This window comes from Canis lupus, chromosome 28 (assembly GCF_011100685.1).
Source record: "Canis lupus familiaris isolate Mischka breed German Shepherd chromosome 28, alternate assembly UU_Cfam_GSD_1.0, whole genome shotgun sequence".
Lineage (NCBI taxonomy): Eukaryota > Metazoa > Chordata > Mammalia > Carnivora > Canidae > Canis > Canis lupus.
In genome coordinates, this window is record NC_049249.1 from 33,776,936 (window position 1) to 33,795,658 (window position 18,723).

An 18,723-nucleotide genomic window follows, 5' to 3' on the forward strand; every position below is an offset into this window, starting at 1 on the left:
CACAGCCCCACCTTGGAGGCCTGCCGGGTAGGTGATGGCTCCCTTGGGGCCCTCCTTGGCCACCCACAGGCTGGCTCAGGACTGGGTGCTTGGAAGGGGGGGTTGGGAGTGAGGGTTGGGAAGGGGAGGCATCCCAGGTGGAAGGACCAAGGTGGGGAGGAGGTGTCTGGACTGCTGCCAGGTACAAAGAGGCTGGAGGAGCCTCAGCTCAGCCCATCGGAGCCACGTCCTGGAGGCGCCAGGTGGAGTGGAGGGAGCACTGGAGGGGGAGTCAGGCCGGTTCCCAAGGAGCCTCGGCTCTGCCCCTGGCCTTCGCCCAGCCTTCCTTTCCCTATGGACACTTTGGGTGTGACCATGCCTAGAGCCTGGAGGCCAAGAGGCAGGCAGGCGGGGTGCACGCCGGGAACACCCAGGACCACACTCCTCCCACATCCAGGAGCCTTCAGAGGGAGGCTCCGAACTGGCTGGAGGGAGACTTTGAGTCCTTCCGCCCTTGGATGCCCCGTGACTGGGCTTCCCCTTGGTTCCAGGGAGCTCCCTGGCCTAGGTGAGAGGCGGGTGGGGGGCAGCGGGGGTCCAGGTGGGTGGTGGATCTCGATCATCCATCATCGATCATCGATGCCCGGGTCGGCCTCCCGGCTGCAGGGCCCGCGCCGGCCACACGGGGGCAGCGCGGGGCTGTGTTTCCGTCCCTCCTGCTCCCCGTCCGCTGCCCCCCTGCACCCCAGAAGGCTGGGGACCGGCTGCCAGTCCCCGCCTCGCCCCTTTCCCCACCCCCTCTCCACACCCCGCCTCTGCAAAAACGCCTTAGGAAGTCAAGAGTCGTGGGGCGAGCGGCAGGTTTTTAAAATGCAACCCAGAGACCAGCAGATCTGAAATCCTCCAGGCCCTGAGCCTGGTCAGCAGCTAGGGAAACTGAGGCTCAGAGCAGTTACGCCGCTTGCCCAATATCGTCCCGCTCCCTAGCTCCCCGTCCAGCCTTCTCTCCAGGCACCCACTGCCTCCCTCGCCCGGCTGCTGGTTATGGGGTGGGGGGTCCCCCAGGCTTCGCTGTCTGGATGGCCGGGGGGCACACAAACGACTGCGGAGCCAGGTAGAAAGCCATGAATGCCACACTGGGTGGGAGAGGGACTATGAGGGGGGCCTCCTCATGCAGGTGGGAGGGAGGGTGGAATCCGGGGGCCGTCATGGAGGAGGAGGCGCCGCCCGAGCTTGTCCCTGGGGTGGAGCAAGAGGCTGACTCAGCTGAGCAGGGGGCAGGCGGGCGGGCACTCTGACGGGTAACGCCTTGGGCAGAGGCAGGGAGGCAGAACAGAGCATCGGTGGGGGGGACCCGGGCCTCGAGGGGGAGGAGGAGGTTAGAGGCTGACAGGGACGTCGCTGAGCCTGGCGTCCACGTGGGCTGCCTCGGTCTCTGTCTGTAGCACCCGGCCGGGGGGCGGGGGGTGCTGGCTTGGCTTTGGGAATTTCCTGAATTCCATTATGTTGAAAGTACAGAAAATGGCAGTTCTCCAGATTATGGAGGTAGGAGTCAACAAATGGTCTCCGCGGCGACCATGGGGCCTAAGAGGAGACGTCTGGCGCCCCGTGAGCTCTGGAGGCCAGCCCCGAGGTGGGGGGGGGGGGTGGCCTCTCCCCATTCCTCAGTCGTGACTCGAACTCGCAGCGGAAGGAGCGGGAACTGGGACGCTGAGCTCCGCCAAGGCCTCGGGCCGGGCGTCAGGGCCCAGGGAGCGCGCAGGCCCGAGACGTCAGGGGCTCCTCTGGAGGCCCAGCAGCCCGCTCGGGACACAGAGGGGATGCAGGGAGCGGGGCAGGAGGCCAGGGTGGAGGCCAGGGTGGATTCTCGGCCTCAACGTCCCCGGCAAGGCTGGGCACCGGGGCCGGGGCGGGGGGGCGGAGAGAGAAGGGGCGCCGTCGTCTGGATCCGTTCAGCTGTGTCCACAAGGCAATGCCCTTGAAGATGCCACCCGGGCCTGGCGGCAGCCCCAGCACAGGCGGGGAGGCAATGCGACCACCCAGCCCCACCCACCTCTTTGCACACTCAGACTCCAGGGACCCAGAACTGAGGTGTGCAGGGTAAGACCCGGGTCCTGGAGACCAGCAAGCCTGACACCAAGGACCACCCCTGCCGCGTAGGAGCCGGTAGGGGCCCTGTCCTGCCTGTTCCCCATCCGCACGATGGTCGGCCCCAATAATGATAGGACCCCCCTCTGGGCTGAAGGGGAGGATCCAGGGGACCACGAAGGTGCGCTTGGCACAGCAGGTGCTCAGTAAACAGCTGGCGCCGTGATTACTGTCGCCGCCACTGACCCGGCCTCCCCGGTCAGCAGATGTCCCTGAGTCTCCTCCGCTCCTGGCTGACGCTCGGGGCCTGCTCGGTGCTCTTGGCCATTCTGCAAAGTGCCCTCCAGTGGATTCCGTTTCCCACGAGTCAGTCATGTCTGTTCCCAAATCCATCCTATGCCACTTGCGCCTGACCTTATAAACGCGCGATTTAATTAAACACACAAAGCCGCGGTTCTCAGACTGTTTCGGATTAAGACTCCTTTCTATGCTTAAAAATTATCCAAGGCCCCAGAGATTCTGGTTATCTGGTTTCCATCCCTCGATGCTCACCCGGTTGGAAGCGACCACCCAGGGATTTGTGGAGCACCTGCACAGACCCCAACAGCTGGGCGACGTCGCTTGTACCCCGAGAAGGACGGGGACTGTGTGAGGGCAAACGACCTCTGGGTATGATCGTGAAACCAGTTTGGGCGGGGGCATCTCCCCGAGAGATTTCAGCACCCGGACCCCGTGGGAGCCACTGCTGTGGACTCACGACCCGGGAGAGCCAACAGGAACTGCTCGCTGCCAACCAGCCTGGAAGCTTTGAGGACGTCCTAGCACAGATGAGGGAGATGCGGTGGGAAAATGCCACAAAGGAGGAAGGACTCTGCCTTCAGACTGCGAGGCTGCTGCCTTGGGGTCCCCGTGCCCTACAGGGAGCCCAAACCAGAGCCCGGCACTGATTTATCAGGACGCTGCCTCTGCGAGTCACGGCCCAGGGCTCCTCTCTGTGCGCCCACCTAGGGAGGAAAGGCACTGGCCCTAATACTACAGGATGGACAAACTAATGCCCTTTAAATATTGTATGTAAAAATAAAATGTTAAAAACCATATATATGGTTCAGTAGGATTTCCCCTTTACCCAAGTTCCTGGATGAATTCCAGAGTTCCAGAGGCCGCCAGCACAGTGACTACCCTCCTCCCCGCCCCAGCCAGCCCATGGCCTCCCACCACAAATTTCCAGAAGGTCAGGTCGCCAGCCTTGCCAAGGCCTGGGAGAGTGTGTCCTGGGCTGGGGACAGCGAGGGCTGGGTGGGCATGAGGGACGGCTGCGAGGTCGGCGCTGGAGTCGAGGGGGGCCGGGTGAGTGGGTGGGGGGAGCTGGGGCTCAGGGGTCAGTCAGCAGGGCGAGTCAGGGAGGACCTGGCAGGGGCTCCACATTTCATCCTGAGCAAGCTGGGGGATTGAGGAGGGTTTCCGGGTACAGAGGGACGTGGTTTGAGGGATGTGTTAACAGGTTGCCTTGGCTGCAGGTTGCAGGGAAAGAGCTTGGGGGGTGGGGGGCAGGGGTGCTTGGCAGGGGTCCCACCATCGGGGGTGGGATGGTTTTACATGTAGGTGTTTTGTGTTTCTTTTAAGATTTATTTATTTGAGGGGGGGGGGGAGAGCAGGGAGGGGCAGAGGGAGAGGGAGGGAGAAACCTCAGCAGACTCTGGGCGGATCCCATGACCTTGAGATCATGACCTGAGCCAAAACCAGGAGTCTGAAGTTGTGCCAGATGCACCACCCGGGCGCCCCTACATGGAGGTTTTATTATTATTCAGGCCCAGTGAGGCCCACAGACCAGGAGACAAGTGCCACTGAAGACACAACGTGTCACTCACAGCTCCCAAGAGGAGGGGGCCCGCCAGGCCGCGCGGGGCCACCCCGGGGGTCAACCAGGGTGGGCCAGCACGCAAGAGCCTCTACGGTGGTTTCCAGGGGAGAAGTGGGTGAAGAGGGTGGTCACGCTAAGCAGGGTTAGGACGGCCGGTGGGAGTGACTTGGAAAATCTCACCAGGAAATACCGGTGGCAATGTGCTTTTCCTCCTGTTAAACAGGAGCCTGCGTATCTTCTATTTTGCTCGCTCCCAGGAGGATCCGGGCACAGGGGCGCCGAGCAGGAGCCCCGGCCTGGTCTGAGGCATGCTGGCTCTGCTGCCCGGGCCATTTGGGGGAAGCCGGGCCGCCAATCCCTACTCGGTTTCTGCCACAGACAGGGAGGGGAGGTCGCACGTGGGATGCAGTGGCCTCAGGAGGGGCCGAGGTCACAGCAGGAACGGGCCGCTGCCCTCAGCACCTCTCCCGGGGCCACCCAGGGGTGCTGCAGTTCTGCACTGCTTGGGTGATGCTCTGGTCTGTATCTAAGTGCTGCACGAGATCCCAGGTCCACACGGACAGGGACCGGGTCTGCTCTCCCGGGAGCCTCCGGCGCCGGGCACCCAGGCAGCACTCCGAAAACACCTGGTGAAGGAAGCGGCAAAGGAAGCGGCGAGGGAGCAGATACGCAGCCCCCACCCCAGCCCACCCCAACCTCTGGCCCACTGCCTCCTGCCAAGTAGATGTTCAGAAAATCTTTGCTAAGAAATTAAATTTTGAGTCTTTGTGCACTTTCTAGCTGCAGGGTGTCCCTTGGTGCCTCTGAGGCGGCGGGGTGGGGCTGGGCCCAGGGGTGGGCAGCCCACTTCTGAGGACTCTGCTGGCTCCTATGGGGGGAGCCGGTAGGTCGGTAGGTGGGAGGCCCAGGGGATTCTACTGCCCGTTCCATTGGGCAGAACAGAGTTCATTTCCTCTTGTTTTCCCCTAGAAGCTCCAGTCACCACCCAGAGCCCTGGGACAAAGGTCTGCAGAAACCGCTGCCCCATCCCCGAGGGCCTTCCAAATGGGGGTTGGTCGAGGGAGGAGTGCGGTACCTGAAAGGCTGGGGTACCGGCTGGGGAGCCCTGCTGGGGGCACGGTGCCTATACAGGTGGCACAGCGGGTAAAGGCATCGGCTTTGAAATTAGTAAGTAGAAAACCAGTTGCCATTCTGCTGCGACTGGGGATCAGGCCATGTGACCTCAGGCAGGTGGGCAGCCTCTCTGATCCTGTTTGTCCCTTTGTAGACCGTGGTCTTATTAACTGTCCCACTCGCTCACGAGGCCCCCACACCTGGGGATGTGGGAAAGGCCAATCTCAAGGTGATGGGGTGAGCGCCTCTCAGGTGTTCTCAAGGTGATGGGGTGGGCGCCTCTCAGGTGTTCTCAAGGTGATGGGGTGGGCGCCTCTCAGGCCTCCACTGGGGAACCTGGGCCTTGAACCCACCCTGTCTGGCTCCAGGCCTGGGGCTTATCTTCCTCCCATACCGTCCCTCTTTGGGCGCAGTTCGGTGGGTGCAAGTCAAACCATCCCTCTTGGTGGAAGAATGGTGAAGAATGGCTCCTGACTTGGGGGGGAAGCTGGACACGGTCCCGTCAGGACTCCCCGGGCCCGGCCTTTCTCTGCTCCACTGGGTCCCCGCTCTTATGTCACCATGTGGCCTTGGGAAAGCCATGCAACTCAGAGAGGCCCAGGTGTCAGCCTTGCAGAGACCTCCCTGCTTCTAAATCCTACCGCGAAGGGGCTCTGGGGGCCGGCAGAGCCAGGGTGCATGCTGGAAACCCACGAGAGCCCCAGTGGCCTCCCTGCTCTCCCCATGCCGTGCCCCAAGTAAGGAATCCCCACCGTGGGAGGGGGGGCCCCTTCCCATACCCCCCACACCCCACCCACAGGGCGGCCAGCAGATAATGGGCCCATCTGGCTCCTTGCCTAGTCCTCAGTGCAACAGTGAAGGGCGTGGGGGCAGCCTGCGTCCGGTCTCAGGAGCCCGCGGCAAGAGGATGGGCAGCCGCGCTCGGGAGGGCATGCTGTTGTCCCTCACAGGCCGGCTGCAGGTGCCCAGGGCGCCACCGTGTCCGCCCGGGAGTTCAGCCCCGGCCCGTGTCGGCTCTGGGGGAGCAGGCCGTGCAGCCCCGAGACACCCTGGGCTGCCATCAGTCCTCCCCCCTTCTGCCCAAGACCTGGGCTGGAGCAGGTGAGCAGAGGGGAAGGCGGAGGGGGCCGGGGGATGGCCGGGCGGGAGGGCTGGGGACGCGGTCGGGCCTGCCAGGGCGCCAGGAGCAGGGACAGAGTGGACTGCAGTCCAGCCGGCCCCAGGCTGCCCCCAGACGTGAGCCCGTGGAGGTCACGGCCCCGGGCCTCTCTCGGGGACCAGAAACCATGCGAACTATTTTGGTGGCTTTCAGAAGCTGCTCCCCTTGAAGCATGACTAACCCGGAAACAGCTGAACTTCAGAAACTCTCAACTGCCCTTGTGGCTGAGGCGGGTCTCCTGGGGAACCGAGAAAGTGACTTTAAAGGAAAAAACAGAACTTCTAAGCACTCAGCAATCTATCTGGGGTGGGGGGCCCCTGGGCTCACCTGGAGAAACACCCAGAACGGCTTGCAAGGTGACTTTGGGAGAAAAGTGGGTCTGTGGCCTGCCTGGCCTCCCCCCGTCCCGCTCACCCCAGCCACAGGACCTGCTGGACAGGAAGACGCACCACCTCGGGACGGATGGGTCGGGAGGGAAGCTTGGTCCTCTGCTGGGCAGCCGCCTGCCCCCTCAGATCTGCTTGGGCCCCACAGGGCAAAGATGCAAAGGCTGGGCCGGGGGCGTCCACTCCCTTGGCTGCCCGGCTGCCTCCCGGGGTCGCCCTCCTGGGGGTGGCTGAACAATGACCCCCGAAGATGTCCACATCCTAATCCCTGGAGCCTCTAAGTCACCTTATGTGGCAAAAGGGCCTTTACTCAGGCCCTGAGACGGGGAGAGGACCCTGCATTACCTGGGGGGCCCAGAGTCATCCCTGGAGTCTTTCCGAGGGCAGGGAGAGGGGGACAGTCAGAGAAGGCCGATGTGACCCCGGAACTAGTCAGAGATTCGAGGATGCTACACTGAGGACCGGGGCAGGGATCACGAGCCATGGAAAGGGGAGGCTTCCAGAAGCTGGAGATGCCAAGGGAGCGGGTCCTCCCCCAGCATCTCCAGAAGGCACGGAGCCCACACCTTGGCCTTCGCCCCAGGAGACTGATTCCGGATTTCTCATCTCCGGAGCTGCCAGATAATCAACTCGTGTTGTTTTAAGGCGCTAGTCTGGCATAATTAGCGCCAGCAGCCGAGGGATCCTGGTCCGGTTCCCCAGGGCCACCCGCCCACGGGCCTGCCCCCTCCTGGCTGCTCGGCGGGAGCCCTGGCCCGGGAGGTTCTGGGAAGGTGCCTCTTCCTGCAAGTCTTAACAGGATCTGCCTCGCCCACAAGGAGAGCGGCTCCCCCAGGGTGAGATTTCGGGAGCAACAGGGAAACACCCGCCCACACCCAAGGCCTCTCTCCCTCCCTGCTGGCTGAGACCAGAAATTCCTCCAGAGCACGGCCTTTGCTTGTTCCCAAATAGGGGCATGGGGAAGAGGTCATTCCAAAGGGAGGTCAACATTAAGCTGTAGATGAGCGTTCCCTGTGAACTGGATCCCGAAGAGGGGGGCGCCCACACAGGGGAGAGGGTTTCCCAGGACAGGGAATCAAGGGACCTCAAGGCTCACCCGTCCATCCTGCCCCTCGTGTCCCACCCACCCCTCTCCTCTCAGGCTGGCTTTCTCTGCTGAGCCAAACTGGTCCTGGCTCCCTCATCAGGAGATGGGGTCCTCCTCTTTCCGGGTCTGGACTTGCTGGCCCCCCTCCCACAATACACAACTACGGGGGAGAGTTCTGGGGGAGAGACTCTCCCAAGGTGGTCTTTTCAGAAAAGGGGGACCAACCCGTGGTCCACACTGGCCCCCTGAAAGCCCAGGCCTCTGGAACCCCAAATGTGGGTCAACCCCATCTCCTCTACCTGGCTGGCCCATCCCCCTGCAGCCAGAGGACCCTGAAGTGACACACACTCACTGCCCCCGGGTATGAGGGAAGCAGCCATCCTGGGAGCAGCCCGTGGGCACAGCAGGGCCTGTGGTCAGTCACCCCACCTTCCAACCCACACGGCCGACAATCACATGAGGCTGGTCTGTGGGCACGGCGGGCCCTGGCACCCGCACACCCATGGCAGGCCACTCGTGGGTTGTCCCTGGTGATGTCAGAGCTCTTCCCTCTCCCGTCCCCATATGCAGGGGGTCCCCTCCCCCGGTGTGCGCAGAGAGCACACAGGTGAGACCCTGAACGATCTCGACGACTCATCTGTAAGCAGCAGGTGTGGTGGAGGACCTACCCCGGGCGCACAGGGGGGCGAGGCACCGCATGCACTCCCGGGCCGGGTCACGGGGGCCACATTTAATTATGTTAAATATTAATAAAAGTACAGAGTAACTGTGGTTCACTTAGCATACCTTCCACTACCGAGGGTGTACAACTGAATACAGTCCAATACGCGGCTTTGGGGACACACAGTATCTTCAATACCAGGTCATGAGAAACGCTCCCATTCACTTTGGTTTTGGACGACAGGCTCTAGGACCGCCGTCCGGAACGACACCCGGGCCATCAGCAAGAACCGGGCTGCCTGTGAGAAAGCAGGGGCGCCAGGGGCGCCCTCCGGAGAAAGGCCCCTCGAGAGGAACTGTCTGGATGGCATGATTGGCACCGAAGGGCTGGGCCTGCGTCTATAAAAAGATTTGTATCATAAACCAAATAATATTGGAAATAATACCTCCGGGAATACTTCTGTAAGAAGCAGAATCACACTACATGTTATTCACATGCATCCGAGTGCGTAGGAAAAGTCCTCTGTCGTAGTCGTGGGTGGGGCGGGAGAGCGAAATGTGTCCTCAAGTGACAAGTTCGTTGGCAGAGAAATCAATCCATGAAAAGGTGGTGTCCAGAGCGGAGGTGCCTCATCAGCAACAGAAGTGGAAGGTGCCCACGCACGCATGCGCGTGCACACCCGGGACTGTGAATAAATACACACGCACGCTGCCGTGACATCTCCCTGCAGCCCTTGGTGCTCAGGCCGGATCCCCTGCTGGCTGCCTGTGAGGGACTTAGGGCCAGGTAACTATCCCACAAAGCAGGTCTTCAGGACACACAGCTCCTTCAGTAGCAGGAACAGCTCGGCTACGGCCATACTGATGGCCCTTGCACGCCTTCACCCGGGCGGCGCATCCCACCTCTTGGTGGCAGAAAGATGAGGACGCCAGAGCTGGACAGCTGAGCAAATCCTCACGTCTGCACACATGGCTGGACACAAAGGCATCCGCATGTTCTGACTTTGGCGTATGGGACTTGTCCAGAGAGCTCTGGTTCCCAGGAAGCTTCCCTTGGAAACACTCCAGTGCAAAACTCCATCGAGGTCCCACCTGGGGCTGTGTGCCAAGTGGGCTCCAGTGTTCTCTTCACTCTCTCCCCATCACTTCCAAGAAATGATGAGACCTTTAGCCCATCCACTGGTAAACCAAGCTGCCGAGCGGCCCAGTAAGTTCCATTAAGAATCCCAGCATACCATGCGCGGCCCACGTATAGCTCACTCATTGTGTTTCTGAATCAGAGCAAGCATCTTGTAGTCTGTGAACATAGGAAGGGCCTCTGGCCACACGTGGTGGAGAATGTGCGTAATGAGCTCATTCCGGGGGGTGGGGGGGTGGGGGAGGCAGAGCAACAGAGAGCGTCCTTGGCCGGAACTAAAACTTGAAACACCTTCCAGGCCTGGTGGTGACCTTGAGTGTGCGAGGAGAGTCCAAGAGGCCCAGATTTCCCAGGAAGAGTTCAACCCCTGGAAGGTGCTCAGTCTGGCATTAACTGCAACAACTTCCCTTCCAGTTAGAAACGGACTCTGTATTCTGATTATAAACTGAGTAAACTCTTGAGGAAACATCTAAAGAGGCAGAAAAGGGAGCTACGGCTAACGAGATACAGAAAGTGGTTTCAAACATTCATTTTCTAGTTAAACGTAAGTAACGCACAAGGACAGAATGGGAGATGGTCCGAGAAACAAATGTGCTACCAAAAATTGATGATTTTTTTTCTTCTCTCTCATGAAAGTGAAGTTAAGAGGGTTTATATCTGAAGAGAAAAAGGGTGGACTTTGGAGTAAAAGGAAAAAAAGGAAAGAGGCTCCATTCTCTGCCCAAACGAAGGTATTGGCCTGAACAGTGCTTCCAAACTGAATGGAAGTGTAAGCTCTGGCAATGCCATGGTGTGACCTCCGGCATGGTGGCACGACCTCCAGTGTGGTGGTGTGACCTCTAGCATGGTGACATGACCCCTAGCATGGTGGCATAACCTCAGTGTGGTGGCATGACCTCCGGCATGGTGACATGACCTCCAGCGTGGCGGCGTGACCTCTGGCGTGCTCAATCGGATCCCAGCATCGTCAGCCCCCAGCTATGCCCGTCCCCCAGCGCCCCCACCAGCACCGCCCGCCTCACCCCCGCAGCCTGGCCACGCTGCTGCAGGAGGGAACAGTTTCCCAAGTGGATTTCCAATGGCCTCGGCTGGAGAGGCCCTGCGAAGGGTCAGTTCCCAGATTATTTCACACCACAAATGGTTATGCTAAACACGTGCCTCGGGAGGGGAAGAAGAATCTTGGGGTTTTCTCCACACTGTGAGTAAAAGGGCCCCCCCACAAAGAGAGACTTTTCAATCGTGGTACAGTGGAAACCACAGCGGGAACGCAGCCCTCAGGTCTTCCTCCAGGCGAACGCCTCGTCAGCGAGCACCTGCGCCAGCCTGGTGTTGAAAGGCCCGTAGAAGTCCTGCAGGATCCTCTGGGTGACAGGCCACATGGGCCCCAGGTTCCGGTCCTCAGGACGCCGTGCATTGGACGCGGGGCTCTTTGTCATCAGGGTCTCTTGTTTCTCACCTAAGGGCCCTGAACAGAGAGAAAAGGCTCCCATGAGGCCAGAGGCACGGCAGGATGGAACCCCACAAAGCTCCCAGCCATGCTTCGTGTGTCGAGACAGGAGTTCCCCTTCAGTGTGCGGAGATTAAAATGCTTCAGCTGGACCCATTCTGGAGTCGCTGAGGGTGAAAAGCAGAAGTGTCATCATGAAATAGCAGGGACTCCTGGGCCTGGGGTTGCACTCTTGCCCTCGGAAGTGTGGCTGGACCTGTGGGATGCAGCTCACCTGGGCCTCACCTCCTGGCTTCCTGGCCAGATACCCCTCGAGGGCAGGCACTCTTGGCCGCCAGCCTGTCCTTTGATAACTGTCCAACCTGCACATCCATGTGCTTAGATCCTCCTGCTAACCAGCCTGCCAGAATTTTTGTCCCTGTTCTTTCCACTTCAGGCTGCTGATGCAAAGGGCCTGTGGCTGGGCCATACTTCACCCTGTGTGTTGTGCTATGCAGGGCCCATGGGGGCAGGTAGAGGCCACCTATGCCCAGAGACTCCATGAGCTGAACTTTCTCCTGCAGCAAGGTCGTAGGGAGCGAGGCCCAGGAACAAGCCAGCCACCTCCACCCCCAGCCCTCTAGACCATAGGCCTCTCACTGGCTTAACCAACCGGATCAACGCTCAGGCCCTCGGGATGGTGACAAGGCCAAGGTCCTAAGCCTTTACACAGAAAACCCTATTCCAGTGTCCTTGGGTTGCATGTAATAGAAGGAACAGAGCTGCCTCACTGTCCGTCTCAGGGACTAAAGGCAAGCTCATCAAGGCAAGAGAATCTACCAGCGGCCAAATCAAAGAAAAATGGTTCTGGGCCTTCAAAGGGAAGAGTAATCACACTCCCTCATATCACCAGCTCACCTATGACAAAGGGTCCCAAGGCCAGTGGTGGGCACACATACTTCAGGAAATATTCCCTCAACAAAATTCCCAGGCCGGATAATTAGACGGGGCTGCGGGAGATGAATGATGAGCTCTGCTCTAGACTTCAAGCAATCCTTGGGGGCACATCCACATGGGCAGCACGCCGTGTCCACATGCCCACCCCTACCAGCCATCACCATGGCCAGGAGCAGTGGGCCTTCCCAGACGTACCACCAGCCATGTGGCCCTGACAACATCAGGGGTCGCCAGAAATCTGGGACGAGGCAATGACCTGTCCATGCCCTCCTCCAAGCCTTGCGGCCTCCGCAACACTATTCCAGGCACACACTGACATCTCACCCATCCTCAGGGCTCAGGCCACTGACCATTCCTTCCATGAAGCCTTCCATCCTGTCCTTCAGCAGCTGGGACCCCAGGTCACATGTACAAACCTACTGCGAGGACACTAACCTTCCCCATCGTTCTATCAGTGCCTTGGGTTCCTTGAGCTGAGGCTTTCCTTCTCCTCTCTGTCTGCTACCCTGAAAGCTTCCAGATGAGGGGTCATCCCCTCACTACCCCAGCACAAGGCTCGGCGCCTGACAAACAGCTACTGAACTAGCCACCCAGCTCGGCCCATCCCTGCCAGGTGCACGGAGTCCAGATGTGACGCAGCGAGCACCGAGGCCAGCCAGTGTCCACGGAGCTCATGCCAGCTCCACGGTCTCCAGCGCGACATTCATACCGAGGTTGAGGAACTGGAAGACCCTGTGCATGGTGTACTTGACGTTGGATGCGTGGTCTTCCAGGCGAAGAATGAGGAATTGGTCTTTGTTAAAAACAGTGAGCCAATCCAGAAGGTACACAGCATACAGACCGACCTGGAGCCTCACCTAGAGCCAAAGAAGAAGGCAGGCGTTACCTCAGGAGTGATTCCCCCAACATTTTTCCCCAAGTATGATGGCATGTGTACAAGCCAATCCCAAAAGACTTATCCAAGCAAACAACTGCCTTCAAAGGATGGATTTTAAATGCTATGCATGCTCGAGTCCTCATGGAGGGTTCTGAGCTACCCACGCAAGGGGTTCCTACTTGGCGTCACGTTTAACCCTCACGATGACCCTCTAGGTAGCTCTGTGACACATTTGGTAGTAAAGACTGTGGTGAAGGAAGTGCCCCAGACTGTTTGCATGAACAGTGCCGACATTCTTTGCACAACGTCCTGGCTGTTTCTGCTCCTACACCCAGCACATGACGACCATGAGAAACACCAGTCAACGCCTCAGAGACAAGCCAGGTGAGGGAACTGCCATGTGCCCGGTGCCACCCGAACACCCGTGCCAGATGGCTGTGTGTACGTCCCGGTACAGCAGTGTTACATGCAGCCACTGCACGTCCGGGGTCCTCGTCTTTCTCTGCCTTCTCTCACGCCCAACTGCAAGCTTGCACAATGAATAACCTTGCCCAAGGGAAGTCTGACCCCTTGTCCCTGGATCCTAGGAGGTGACCTCTAGGTCACCTGGATGTCCTACCTCATAAGCATCTTTGCTCACCTGGGGCATCTGGCCACCCGACAGTACAGAGCATGAGTCGCCCCGGGAGCTTTGGGCCACACAGGCTCAGTCTGACCTGCAGCAGGGGCTGGGCAGTAAAGGCCAGCCACGCGGAGGTATGTGACTGAGCCCAGGCAAGAGCCTGGACACCAGGGCTTCGGTGGGCTTCCCTGGTAGGCAATGCTCAGTGCGTAGCGTCACGTGTGCTTCTTCCCCGCACAGGCTGATGGGTGATGGTTGTCCCTTCCCTGCTGTAAATCGTAACCACGAATACCACCGTCTTCAGTGCGCCCTGGGATTCCTTCCAATTACTGAGCCCCATGGGATCCCTGGGTGGCGCAGCGGTTTAGCGCCTGCCTTGGCCCGGGGTGCGATCCTGGAGACCCAGGATCGAATCCCATGTCGGGCTCCTGGTGCATGAAGCCTGCTTCTCCCTCTGCCTATGTCTCTGCCTCTCTCTCTCTCTCCCTCTGTGTGACTATCATAAATAAATTTTAAAAATTAAAAAAAAAATACTGAGCCCCCAAACCACTTTTGGGGACCCCTAACTTACAAACACGTCACGACTCAGAGTGGTCCTGGCATGTTCCCTTTAACCTCGCAGCTGCTGTTAAGCTCCTCAAAGCTTCAGGAAAGAACAGTCCTCTCCCCTTCCACCAAGGCCCCTTGTCCTGCACTCCTACTCCTGCGCCCCGGCCTCCCCACGTCCTCAGGACCCCACTCCTCTTCCTGTCTGCTGCTCTGTCTCTGCCACCTTCCCAGATGTTTCCATCCGCTGCCCCTCCGGTCAGGCCCCACTGCACGGCCTCCTCACTGCTGCTCCTGTCTAGTCTCCAGCAGCCAGCCCTCGCCTGCCACTACCGTAAACAGTCCCCACTCCCAACCGGCGCCCTCCCCCCCGACGGTGTCCAAGTGTGGAGAGAATTGGTCTGGATTGTGCTCAGCCCCCAGGTGCCCCCTCCAAGCCTCGGCCCCTTTGGGCTCCTCCTGTCTTCCCCTAGCAGGGCTCTGGAGGCCCTGGCGGCCGTGCCCACTGCCGTGGGAGCAGACGACGATGGTGAGACAGTTGACCCGATGCACAACTTGTTTCCTCTCCCGCTATTCTTTTCTCATTCTGTTATTTTTCTTATCATGTGGGAGGACACAAAGGAAGAAAAACAGGGAGGGGGATCAGCTGTCTCCAAAATTCATCAGCTGCCTCCAGCCCCCAGGTGGTTGCCTCTTTGTGTGTCAACCTGTACAGAAGACCCCAAGCTGGGCCAAAGCCACAGGGAAATGAGTATGTGCCAGCCTCAGAAATCACGTGTGCGTCGCCTCTAACACAGACAAACCTTTACAAGAACGTCTGCTTGAGTCATCAGCCTCACAGAACATTTCAATTCTCTGTCAGGCTCACGGCTGGCCCCTCTCAGGGAGGCCCTGCCTCACAAGGGCCATATCTTCCAGAGAGCCCGCTTTTGGAACTGGGGAACTTTCTAGAATCAAAGAAGCTGGTGTTTGCGACACGAAGGGGCACTGTATAATAGCCGGGATCCCACTCCTGACCTGGCCACAGGTGACAGACTATTTCTGGGCAGGCCTGCTATGTCCATCATGGGCAGAGCCCCCACCACTGCTCCCAGGGGGACAGAACCTGCTGGCTGAGGTCCTCCTGCAGCCGGAAACAGACTCGGGCGCTCTGCAGAAAGGAGGCGGGCTGGCTCCCATAGCAGCAGGCTCCCTGGTCCCCTGAACACCCCTCCCCCAGCCCGCCGCCCCTGTACCACTCCAGGAAAGCTCTGGTCACCCCGACTGACACTTTCTGGTGCAAGCAGCATCGCTGCTACAACTGTGCGCCATTAAGACCAACCTAGGACAGGCCCACTCAGAATTCTTCGCCTCTCCCCCGGTAGAGTTGGAGAATCAAAATGGAATGAAGATAAAAAGAGTATTTAGGGGAAGTGTCCGATTGATATAAAATTACAAAACATCAGAGCTGAGAGAAGCCTTTGAGGTGATCTGCCCCAGCCAACTCTTGATGGAAAAACAGAAGCCCAGGGAGGGGTGGGAGGGCCGGCTCAGGGTCAGCTGGGAGCACCCACCAGTTCTCAGTTCCCGATCGGGGCTTAGGTGGAACTCCCACCCAGCCTATCTGCTGTCTGCTAGTGCCAAAAACTCCTCGTTCATTCATTCACTTGTTCTGCAAATAATCAAGTGCATGCTACACACCAAATGCCCCACTTGTCAGTGGAGATGTGCTGCTACGTAACAGACACGGCCCCTGGCCTCCTGGAGCCTGGAACCTAGTGGGGGACCCAAGAAACCAACACCTGTAACCAGCAGCTGCAGTCCACGCTATCGGGACACACGCAGGGTGGGGACAGGGAGCAGACGGTAGATGAAAGCAAGACCAAGAGAATGAGAAGCCCTCCAACACCCAGGAGAGGCCTGTCCCCTGGAAAGGAAAGTGGGAAAAGGCGCTGGAACCTGTCTCTTCAACCTCAGGGGACAACGCTCTGTCTGGAGGGCTGCTAGACGGATTGCCGGGCCCACCCCCAAGGCGCTCGATTCTGGGGTCTGGGGCTCAGCCCGGCAGTCTGTGTTTCTGACAAGTTCCCAGGGGGCATCGATGCTGCTGGTCCAGGGACCCGCTCTGCAAACCCCTGCTCCGAGGCAAGAGGCTGGCCTGAGGACTGAACAGGAGAGCGTGTGGCCGCAGAGCAGTGATGGAGAGGGGGTGGCGGGGAGGAGGTGGGGGTAGCAGCCGGGCCGGCTCGCTCCTTCTGGTGCTGTAGGAGGGCAGTGAATGTCTTCAGAAGGGTCGTACCAAGGTCCACCCTGGGCTGTGGTTGAGCTGGGATTCAGCTGGAGGGAAATCTGCTTCCCTCATCCCAGAATTAAAGATTCAATCTCCTTTGCCTGGCTCTCCCCGCTGAGCAGGAGCTGGCCAGGGGCTGAAGAGTAACGGCCAATCTGCGATCTGTGACACCCGCCCCCCTCTGTCCTGTGTACAGATGCTGCCCCTGGGCTTCTCTCTCTGACCAGAGGTGTCTGCTAAGCCACCACCTTGTGGTGGCTTCCCCCTTTTATCCCACCACCTCATCCTCATCCAACCCATCTGCACTTCTCTTCCACTATGCCTCCTAATTGTTTCTAGAAACCTGCATCCCCTCCTACCCTGACTCAGCCACCAGTTCTCTTACAGAAATCTCATCTCACCCCACCCCCACTGGCTTCCCTGTCTCTGGGATACACCCCACCCTCCCACCCCTGAGGGCCCTGTACACTGGGCACCTTTCTGAAATGCACAACTGCTACAACTATCCTCCCCTCAAGCCCTCCCTGGGGTCCCAGCACCCTCAGGATGAAGTCCAGACTTCCAAGGCTCACCAGAGCTCCTCGGTGATGCAGGCTCACACCTTCCTCTTACCATCACCCCACCACCCACACGACTATGTGCTGTGCTGACTGTAGTAAACACGGTCTGTGCCCACCTCTCATCTTTTGCATATTCTGCTCCCCTCACCTGGACATGTCACCAACTCCACATCCCTGGATGACTCATCCTTTCAGCTTCAACACAAACATTACCTCTCTGAGAGAGTCCCTCTGATGCCCTATGTCCGGGTAGCCTCTGCTGGGAGGCACAGCTCCTGTCCCAGCCTGTCACTCTCCCTGCTAGGGCTGAGGCTGCACTGGGCAGTCTGTCCTGCCATGGCTGCCATCCCAGCCCGCGGGCCACTCACACACATAGTGAAGTGGTGAATGCACGTGAAGGGTAGCAGAATACGCAGCCCTGAAATATACCACTTGGCGTAAGGATTATTTTGAAGGCAACTGAGAAGAAACAATTAAGAAAAGCTCTCTGCCCTCATTCTGTTTGCCTAAAAGCAGTAAATTTGTGAGGGTGCCCTCCTCCCCTCTTGGCCATGATGGACCAAAGTTAATCACTGGAGAAACTCTAAACCTCTGTCGGCCTGAAGACAGCACCAAAGATTTGACAGAACAAACCTTGCTAAAACTAGCCCTTATCACCCCCATCCATTTATTTGCCTTCCCATAGTTTCCTGCCATAGAAACTCAAAGTCTTTTTCCTTTGTCTGGTCACCTCTTTACAAACGCATTGTTCTCTTACCACGTCACATGAGCCTGAGTTCTAACCACCCCGGTGAGTTACTCATCGAGGATGCGTGTATCTGCAACACAGACATTAATAAGCTGGTGGTTCTTTCCCCTCTTGTTAATGTGTCTTTTGTCATCTAATTTATGGGGTCCCAACCAATGACTCTAAGATAGCCAGAGCCAAGGGATGATTTATTTCTCCCCTCCATGTGAATGAATATCACTCTGATCCTTCCAACAGCCTGGTAAAGCAGTAGTATTACTCCATTTTATGGGAAGCAACAGAGTCTCAGAGAAGCTCAAACAATCGTTCAGAGTCACACAGCTGGTAAATCCCCAGGCTGGGAACTGCACCCACGCCACCATCTGACTCCACAGGCCACTCCTCTACCCTACACCCCTGGCCAGATTCTGTGCGGATCTGTGCCCTGGTCTGCAGCATCCTTGACAAACTAAAAACTCCAGCAGGAGAGCCTCAATCCAACCCACTGCCCAATGCACCCTGCCTTCCAGATGACACACCCTCTGATAACGAGACAGTGAAACCCCTTGAGAGGTTTGTGAAGCTCCCCATGCCCAGAGGGTTCCCAGCCTCCACCTCCAGCACATCTGTCGGTGGTTTACCACATGATGCACTCTGCAGAGCAGCACTTGTGAACCACACCCCGGGACAGGGGCAGCGCTGGCTTCACTGTGAAAGGCTTTCCTGCCGCACAAATCTACTACAAAGGTACGCCCACAACCCAAAAGTGGTGCAGCAGAAATCCACCCTTAGCTAAAGTGTGTGGAATTCACCACCAGCAGTTTCTTTTGCATAAAAAAAAAAAGCAAGATGCATATGGCTATATTCCTGAAGGCGAACAAGAGAAAAGAAAAGAGAGATCAAGGAAAAAACATTTTTCCATTTAGGCCCTGCCAAAGAAACACTGAAAGTCACCGGTGGGCAATTTTTTTTTTAACCACCATTACAATCCACCACTGGAGAACATGCTTAAGACAGTTTGAGAGCTGGGTCCCCGTGTCTGCCAATCCTAATTGCAGGGTGCATTTTCGGAGCCTCGCTACATGGTAATCTTCCTAAATGCGCCCTCATTCCCTGCGGAGGGAGGAGAGAATTGTACCGGGGAGATCAGCAGGGAAGAAAGCCTGGTGCCAGCTGAAAGGGCCCATCCCTCTTACAGTTTTTATGTCCGTGCATATTTGTGTGTGCATTAGCCGCCGCGCAGAGGCCTGGGGAGAGGCATCTGCACA

The 18,723-nt window shown here is 58.4% G+C and overlaps 1 protein-coding gene across 9 annotated transcripts in view; it reads right to left on the reverse strand.

The window, feature by feature from the left end:
* Nucleotides 1–8,371: 8,371 nt before the first annotated feature.
* Nucleotides 8,372–18,723, reverse strand: part of CHST15 (carbohydrate sulfotransferase 15) — a 74,461-nt gene continuing 64,109 nt past the window's right edge. For all 9 annotated transcript variants that reach the window (XM_038579028.1, XM_038579025.1, XM_038579030.1 and 6 more), the window contains 2 exons: nt 12,564–12,711; nt 8,372–10,936 (listed from right to left, as the gene is read on the reverse strand). In XM_038579028.1, coding sequence (XP_038434956.1) covers nt 10,746–10,936; nt 12,564–12,711 — 339 coding nt within the window. In that variant the 3' untranslated portion in view covers nt 8,372–10,745. The remainder of the gene's footprint in view (nt 10,937–12,563; nt 12,712–18,723) is intronic.